Raw genomic sequence first — 9,283 nt, 5'->3', positions numbered from 1 at the left:
GAAATTGAAATGGAGCACCATATCCACTGAGAAAGCCAGGCACCCAGCTTTGGGTGCAAAGGCCTGCCGTCCTTGGACACCTTGACCTGATACCTCTTCCTTTTCTTTGATTCTCTTTCACTAGTATGTTTTACAATCTCCTTTGGAGTGTGGAGAACAGTTGGGAAAATGTTCTCAGGATTTATCTACTCTTGGTGTATTGCTAGATAATTTGGGGAAGGAATAGCCTTGTTTTGAAAGTATCAGGCCTTCTTGGGGGGCCATCTGAGGGCTTTTAAAGGTTCATGGGAAGGTGCTATATATCACAACACTCCACGATGCCACAGGAAGATAAGGCAGCAAGAAGCCCACACCTCCCCAGAAAAACACCTCTTAATCTGGGCCTAATGGTTTCCTCTTTCTAGCTGTCCTGGTTAAAAATCTGTTCCACCCACCAGGGTTTAAATGCTACTAATATATAGGATTTGATTGGGATGGACGAGGCGGGACTGGACTGGGAGGAATGGTTTGGCATGTGCAGGCTTAGACCACATAAAATCCTTTATAAAAGTTGATTCCTCAGAATTGTGACTCCAGGATGCCATTGTGCCTTGTGGGTTCATAAGTCTCATAAGAACTCGCAAGTCATAGGTAGCAGTGGTTCTCTGGAGTAAAAACTGTTGGCTTCAAATTCTGTTTCTTGCCTGCTCTCTCACCTTGACAACTTCACATCTTGGGTTCTTCATCTGAAAATTGAGGATGATTGGGCTCACTTCATGAGGTTGTTGTTGGCTTAATTAAATAAACTCCATAAACTTCTGTGAAATAATGGAAAAAATATGAATTGTTCTCTGCCCCCCAGTTCTTGGCACACAGCTCCTAAAACCTTTGTAATTTCTCAAGTGATAAGAGCACTTAGGAGCATCTTTTGTTCTAATATTTGGTCTTTGTCTCTGCTTCCTGAAACAGAGCTCCTAAATCCCTTGGAATTTCATGGGCAATAGGAGTGTTTTTTTGTTCTAATGAGGCAACTCTTGGTGGGCTCCTGGATGGGGCTGGTCACCAGAAAGAACAAGCCACGATTAGATACTGAGAACTGTCAGCCCCACCCACCTCCATCCTGTGGGAAGGGGAATGGAGCTGGAAACTGAGTTAAGATCAATCATGCCTACACAATGAAGCCTCCATAAGAATCCCGAATGTACAGGGGTTGGAGAGCTTCTGGATTGGTGAACAACACATTTCCATGCCAGGAATGTGACACAGCCCAGCTCCATGGACCTGACCCTACATATCTTTCCATCTCGCTGTTCATTCACATCCTTTATTATAACCTTTACAATAAACCTTTATAATAAACTAGTAAACAAAAGTGTTTCCCTGAGTTCTGTGAACCATTCTAGCAAATTATTGCACCTAAGGAAAGGGTCATGGGAATCTGGATTTACAGCCGGTTGGTCAGAAGTACAAGTGACAACCTGGGACCTGTGATTAACATCTGAAGGGTGCAGACAGTCTTGTGAGGCTTAGCCCTTGACTTGTGGGATCTGACAAGTTAGTGTCAGAACTGAATTAAACTGTAGGACGCCCAGCTGCTGTTGGAGCATCGCTTGATGTGTGGAGAGCCCACACATCTGGTGTCAGAAGCAAAGTGTCATAGAAGTGTGAGAGTAAAGGAGAAAGACACAGGAGGAGTGTAGATTTTCCTTTACGACCTCCTACAAAGTTCATGGCTCATAGCAAGTGCTCCATAAATGTTAGTGTTGTTGACCTTAAAAATAAAACAGTTCTTTTACCAGCAAAAATGGGTTTATTCAGGAATAGCAGGGGAATTGCATTTGGGACAAACAAGCCATAGCAAAAGCCGTAGGCAAACCCAATAACTAAAGGAGAGGAATGTTACTTTATAGAGAAAAAGGAGGAAGTTGGAAGGGGTTGTTTTGAATGAAAGTCCATTGGAAAAACGTGAGAGTTCAGGGTGATGATGGTTTCTCATTGACTGAGTTGCTGGTGTAGTCAGTTTCTTGCAGGGGGTGCAGTGTACATCTTTTCCTGTTAGGGCCTTTAATTGATGGTTCTTTCCTGTGGATTCTTCCAGTGGGGTCTGTAATTGACAGCTTCTCCTGTAATCGTCCTATAGTGCTACTGCGGTGAGAGCTCCCCCTTCTGGCCTTCTGACTCCACGTTAGTGAGGTTTCCCTTTATTAATTTTCACAGTGATAATGACTGGTCTTTGTCTTTTCTCTGGGCCTCCAGGGAGGCTATGGCTACTAACAAATACTAACAAACAAATACATAGCCTGGTTTTGATCTGACCCCTAGATGGTGTTAAGATCCCCCCTTAACATGCTACTGAGCACGTCGGCTCAGTAGTTGTTGCGGTGCACGGACTCAGTAGTTGCGGCGCACGGGCTTAGCTGCTCCGCGGCATGTGGGATCTTCCCGGACCAGGGCTCGAACCCAAGTCCCCTGCATTGGCAGGCGTATTCTTAACCACTGCGCCACCAGGGAAGCCCCATGATATTATCTTGTGTACATTTTTTATTTCACTTAAATAAAAGTTTTTATTTGTTTTAAGCAAATAAATGACCATGTCCACTTGAATAGACTCCGTCTGCCCTGCTGGCTTAGTGTTTCTGGCTAATATCCAATAAAGCTGAGCTTCAAGCATCCCAGTGCTTTTCAGGGCTAACCTGCTGCCTTTTATTTTGCTTCTCAGCAGATAAGAGCAACTCCTCAAAGAGAATATTTTTTAATAAATTGGGATCTCTTTTGTTCTGAATGGTTCTCAAGTGAGCCAGAAGAATTAAGAATAGAAGAAATTCCAGTTCTTCCTAATCCATCCACAAGAGGCAATCGAAAGTGTCCCTCCTAATGTGAGGTTATTAATAGACGGGAGAAAAGTGCTTGTTTATTGGGTACCAGCAGACAGAGGAAGAATCATGGCACCAATAGCCTCATTCTCCCTAAGTGCCCATCCTTCTCCCAACAATGCTCTCCCTCGGGACGGAGGTAACTAGAAGTGCTGTTCATGGTTCCTCCTGAACCAAGACTATTCCTGGGCCATCGATAAGTTGTGTATTCAGAAGGAGAAAGCCACTGAGTCATCTGTGGTCTCAGGATATCATCCGAGCGAGCAGGATGCACCCAGCAGGAGGCCTACGCCCAGAGCACTCAGTCCTGTTAGAGGGTTTCCGGTCCTCTCTGCCACTGAACTATCTCCTACTTTCTCACATGAACAGACTAACCCCTGTACTCCTTTTCTCATCTCTCAGGGCATGACTATCACAAGCAGAACTTTCACAACTCCTTCATGAAGGCTCCAACTTATACCCACTTAGTTGGCTCTACCCTAAGAACAAACCTTGTAGATGTTAAAGGGATACACCATGGTTCAGGAGAAGCTGGCAGTGGGGAAGGGAAGAGTTACATCCCCTCAACCTAGAGTGTTCAAAAGCACAGCTATATTCCACCCTTACCTAAGACCCATTCATTCAATCATTCTTTCCCTCAGCAAATATTGGTTATGTACTTATGCTTTGAATTGTTTTAGGTGTTAGGGATATAGTAGTAAACAAGACAAAATTCTTGCTCTTATGTATCTTACAAAGCAAGTAATAAACTAATGTATGTATAATAGTGGAAATTAAACAGGAAAGGTGATAGATAATTGTATACATGTAAACACGTATTATTATTTTTATTATTTATTTATTTATTTATGGCTGAGTTGAGTCTTTGTTTCTGCCCTCGGGCTTTCTCTAGTTGCGGCGAGCGGGGTCTACTCTTCGTTGTGGTGTGCGGGCTTCTCATTGCGGTGGCTTCTCTTGTTGCGGAGCATGGGCTCTAGGTGTGCGGGCTTCAGTAGTTGTGGTGCGTGGGCTCAGTAGTTGTGGCTCGTGGGCTCTAGAGCACAGGCTCAGTAGTTGTGGTGCATGGGCTTACTTGCTCCGCGGCATGTGGGATCTTCCTGGACCAGGGCTCGAACCCGTGTCCCCTGCATTAGCAGGTGGATTCTTAACCACTGCGCCACCATGGAAGCCCTAACACGTATTATTTGCTGAAAGCTTTACAGAGGTGACCATTGGACAGAGATGAGAATGAAGTGAGGTTGTCAGCCATGCAAATACTTGGAGGAAGGAGCATTTCAGGCAGAAGGAATAACAAGTATCGCTCTCTTTTTTTTGGCTGCACTGGGCAGCTTGTGGGGTATTAGTTCTAAGACCAGGAACTGAACCTGGGCCATGGCAGTGAAAGCGTGGAATCCGAACCACTAAGCCACCAGGGAACTCCCAATAGCAGGTATCTTGAGGTGGGAGTATATTTGGTGGGCTCATGGAGTAGCAGAAGGCCAGTGTGCTGGAGCTCAGGAGATAAAGGGAGAGCCGTGAGAGATGCAGCCAGGGACGTGAGGCTGGAGGCTGGGTACAGATAATGTAGGGCCTTGCAGGCCATCGTAAGGATGTTGGGCTTTATTCTAAGTGCGATGGGACCTTACTGGAAAGTTGAGAGGAAGGATTAACATGCTCTGATTCACATTTTCAAAGAATCACTCTGGCTGCTTGTGGAGAACAAGCTGTAGGGGCCAAAGTGGAAGCAAGGGGACTCATTACAAGGCCTTTGCAGTAGCTCTGGGGAGAAATGACAGACAAGGATGGTAGCAGTGTAGGTGGTGAGAAGTTGTCAGGTTTTGAATGTATTTTGCTGATGGGATTGGATGTGGATTATAAGAGAAAGGGAAGAGTGAAGGATGACTCCAAAGGTTTTGGTATGAGCAGCTCAATATTAAAAAAAACAAACAACCCAATCCAAAAATGGGCAGAAAACCTAAATAGACATTTCTCCAAAGAAGACATACGGATGGCCAAGAAGCACATGAAAAGCTGCTCAACATCACTAATTATTAGAGAAATGCAAATCAAAACTACAATGAGGGATCACCTCACACCAGTTAGAACGGGCATCATCAGAAAGTCTACAAACAACAAATTCTGGAGAGGGTGTGGAGAAAAGGGAACCCTCTTGCACTGCTGGTGGGAATGTAAATTGATACAGCCGCTATGGAGAACAGTATGGAGGTTCCTTAAAAAACTAAAAATAGAATTACCATATGATCCAGCAATCCCACTACTGGGCATATACCCAGAGAAAACCATAATTCGAAAAAACACATGCATCTCAATGTTCATTGCAGCGCTATTTACAGTAACCAGGACATGGAAGCAATCTAAATGCCCATCGACAGACGAATGGATAAAGAAGATGTGGTACATATATACAATGGAATATCACTCAGCCATAAGAAGGAACGAAATTGGGTCATGTGTAGAGACGTGGATGGACCTAGAGACTGTCATACAGAATGAAGTCAGAAAGAGAAGAACAAATATCGTATATTAACGCATATATGTGGAACCTAGAAAAATGGTACAGATGAACTGGTTTGCAGGGCAGAAATAGAGACAGAGATGTAGAGAACAAACGTATGGACACCAAAGGGGGAAAGCAGCGGGGGGATGGTGTTGGTGGGATGAACTGGGAGATTGGGATTGACACATATACACTAATATGTATAAAATGGATAACTAATAAGAACCTGCTGTATAAAAAATAAAATAAAATAAAATTCAAAAAGCCAAATTAAAAAAAAAGGTTTTGGTATGAGCAGCTGGATGAATGTAATGTCATTTACAGAGACAGGAAACACTGGGAGAGGAAGAGGGTTTTGCAGGGGTGGGGAGGGTGGTGGTAGAGAGAGGGGATGGTCCAGCGTTCATTTTAGACATGTTGAGTTTGAGATGACTGTTAAACAATCAAGTAGAAATGTTGAATAGGCAGTTGAAAGTTCTTGTCTGAAGTTTAGGGGAAAAAAAAGTCAGGGCTTGAAGCATAAATATAGAAGAGTTCAGTATATGGATTGTATTTATTTGCTTGGATTATGGAAAAACATTTTAAGCACATACAAAAGTAGAGAGAATAATATACCCATCACCTACGTACCCATCACCTAGCTTCATCAATTATTAATATTTTGTTAGTCTTGTCCCATCTTCCCCTGCTCCTCCCTGGGTTGGAGTATTTTAAAGCAAACTGGATATTTATTGCTTTCCGCATAAATACTTCAGTATGTAATACATTGTTTTTTTTTTTTTTTTTTTTTTTTTTTTTTTTCAAGGTTACAGTCCTTTCCTTTATTGGAGTTCCAAATTTTAAAAACTGAAAGTAAAGCAATCATTAAGTGGTTCAGATAAAAGAAAAGCATCTTTACCTGAGTTTCCCATCAGGCCTACTCTGACCTGCCCTAGCTCCTTCCAGAAGAAGTTTCTGGGTATCTAAAAAAAAAACAGTTTACATATTGACTCATTAAAAGTCATCTCTACTGTATGAGTCAACTAACTATTAGAACAGTTCTTCTCATACCTATTAAATGTACACAGTCCACAGTTAGATCTCTTACTAGAACAAAATTATCTGCAGAGTAGGTTCTTTGGGGCGCAATAAGGTAGGGATTTCCTGCAAGGCTTTTTTTTAGACTCAAGGTTATTTATAGGGTTTTTCACTTATGTGAGTTCCCCAGTATACCACAAAACTGATCACTGACAGAAGCTTTTCTCATTCAGAGAATTCATAAGGTCTTTCCTCAGATTGTTTTTTTTTTTTTCTTTTGGGGAGGTGCAAACCCAAGAAGGCTCTCCACCTAATGCTTTTGCCACCTTCAAGGCAAATATAGAAATTTTCACCTGTATGGCTTCTCTGATAGGTAAGAAAGTCATAGGTCTGTTAGAAGCTTTCTTCACACTTGTGGGGGTCTCTTCCCAGTGGGGTGTTCTGACGTCCAATGAAACGTGCACACTCTCTGAAGCACTGTTGACACAGGGTATTAAAAATGCTGTCCACCAATGTGAATTCTCTTGGAATGAGAAGAGGTGACCATTGCTAGAAAGCTTTCTCACATTCACCAAATTTGTAAGGTTTCCCACCTGTAAGAATCCTCTTGTGAGTGATCAGATACAAGCTTGGACTAAAGGTTTTCCCAAACTCAGAGCATTTGTAAGATTTCTCATTGGAGTGGCTGATACGCTTCTGTAAGGACAGCTCTCTGGGCAAACCATTTCTCAACTTCCTACAATTGCAGATTCTCTGGTCCCCAGTGAAATCTGAGCTCTGAGGAAAGTCTGAGATTTGCTTAGAGTTCTTCATCTTAAGGAGTTCTCTTACATTGTAAATACATTTTTTATGGCATTATAACTTCTTGTCTGGTCAAGACATTTGTGAGGCTTCTGATGCATGGGGAGGGCTGAGCTCAAGACCTTTTTCACCCACATCACAGATATATGGTTTTTCACCGATGTGGATTGTCTGATGTTGAAGAAGTGCTGAGCTCTGGTGAAAGCTTTTATCACAGACACCGTATTTATAATGCAGCTCCTCTGTCTGAGTTCTCATTTTCTGTTGGGCAACGAAGTCCATGCCCAGGAGGAAGCCACTCTCACATGCAGACCACTGATGAGGTTTCTCTTCCATGTGAATTCTTTGATGCACAATAAGGTCTGAACTACAGTTGAAACTTTTCTCATATTCCAGGCATTTAAAAGTGTGAGTGTGAGTTGCCTGGTGCCTGATTAGGTTGGCACTCCGAGTAAAACTTCGCATACATTCTAAGCATTTATACGGCTTCTCACCTGTGTGGACTCTCTGGTGTACTATAAGGTCTGATTTCTGGCCAAAGCATTTCTCACAGGCACCACACTTATAGGGCTTCTCCCCAGTATGAACTCTTTTATGAACAATGAAGGCTGAACGGTGTCGGTAACTTTTCTCACACTTATTACATTTGTAGGGCCTTTCACCAGTATGAGTTCTCTGGTGGCTAATAAGATCTGATTTCCCACTAAAAGCTTTTTCACACTCCAGACACTTAAATGGTTTCTCACCTGTGTGAGTTCTTCGGTGTCTTATGAGGTTTGTACTTCGGCTGAAGCATTTGTCACACTCACTACATAGATACGGTTTCTCGCCTGTATGGCTTCGCTGGTGGACAAGCAGATCAGAGCTCTGACCAAAATTCTTGCCACAAATGTCACATGTATAGAATTTTTTACCTGCATGTGTTCTCTGGTGTCCTGAAAGGGCTAAGTGGTGCCAGAAGCTCTTCTCACATTTGCTACATTTATAAGGTTTCTCATAATTGTGGATCCTCTGGTGTGAAATAAGATCTGAGCTTTGGATGAAGGTTTTCTCACACATATCACATCTATAAGGTTTCTCCCCTGTATGGGTTCTCTCACACATAATAAGAGCTAAGTTTTCACAGAAGTTTTGCTCACGTTCAAGGCACTGGTATATATGATCATCTATTTGAGTAATCTCATGCACATGAATAAAAATCTTTTTACCCTTCTGAGGGCATACATGATATATTTTCCTTTTTTGAGTTCTCTGATTATACCTCTCTTCTGAAGTGTACATTTTCTATGGCTCTCTCCTAGGGAGTTTTCCACTGGTCTTCCTGACCCATCATGTTCTTCACAGTCATTTTCTCGATGAGAACTTGGAAGATACATCTGTTTTAGGCCTTTCAGTCATGGGCAGCTCCTCTCTGCAAGTTTCCAGCATCATATATACTAATTCTTTACTTGGTGTTTCAAACCCATAACAACAAAGACTCAAGACTATCTTCCTTTTGGCTCCAAAAGGTCTCTAGTCCATAACTATTCACAACACTCAATTCTTCCCTCTCCTGGGAGGCCGACGAGAACCAGAAGCAGCCCCCTTTGCGTGGCTCGGCGAGGGCAGTTGAGGCCAGGCCATCCAGGGGGCTCTTTAAGGGCCGACAAGGCCGGCTACCCGAGCCCTTTCAGCCTGGCTGGGAAGCCTAATACATTGTTTTTAAACAAATGACATTACCCAGGGAGTGTGTATAAATAGAGAAGAGGTCAGAGAACTGACTTGTGACTCTCTCTTTAGAGGTTAGGACTAGGAGAAGGAACCAACTAAGGGGGCTAAGAAAGAGCAGCAAGTGATATAGGAGGGAAAGTGTCGGGAGTGGGCGGTCTCGAAAGCCAAACGAAAAATGGGTTTCAGGAAGGAGGGAATAATCACTTGTGCCAAATGCTGTTGAGAAGCTGGAGAAAGGTGAGGGCTGAAAAATAACCCTTGGATTTAGCAAAGTGGTAATCACTGGTGACCTTGCTGAGAGCAGTTTAGTGGAGTTATAAGCATAAGAGCTTAATTAAAATGGGTTTAAGAGAAAATGAGGGCTTCCCTGGTGGTGCAGTGGTTAAGAATCCGCCTGCCAGTGCAG

At 43.0% G+C, this 9,283-nt stretch overlaps 1 protein-coding gene across 1 annotated transcript; it reads right to left on the bottom strand.

Moving 5' to 3' along the window:
* Nucleotides 1-7,239: 7,239 nt before the first annotated feature.
* LOC136138388 (zinc finger protein 322) lies at nucleotides 7,240-8,448 on the bottom strand. The gene has a single exon (XM_065897054.1). The coding sequence runs from the start codon at nucleotides 8,446-8,448 to the stop codon at nucleotides 7,240-7,242; it is 1,209 nt and encodes a 402-aa protein (XP_065753126.1).
* Nucleotides 8,449-9,283: the final 835 nt, after the last annotated feature.

The sequence above is a fragment of the Phocoena phocoena genome, chromosome 1 (genome assembly GCF_963924675.1).
Source record: "Phocoena phocoena chromosome 1, mPhoPho1.1, whole genome shotgun sequence".
Lineage (NCBI taxonomy): Eukaryota > Metazoa > Chordata > Mammalia > Artiodactyla > Phocoenidae > Phocoena > Phocoena phocoena.
This window is presented reverse-complemented; position numbering and strand designations above follow the sequence as displayed.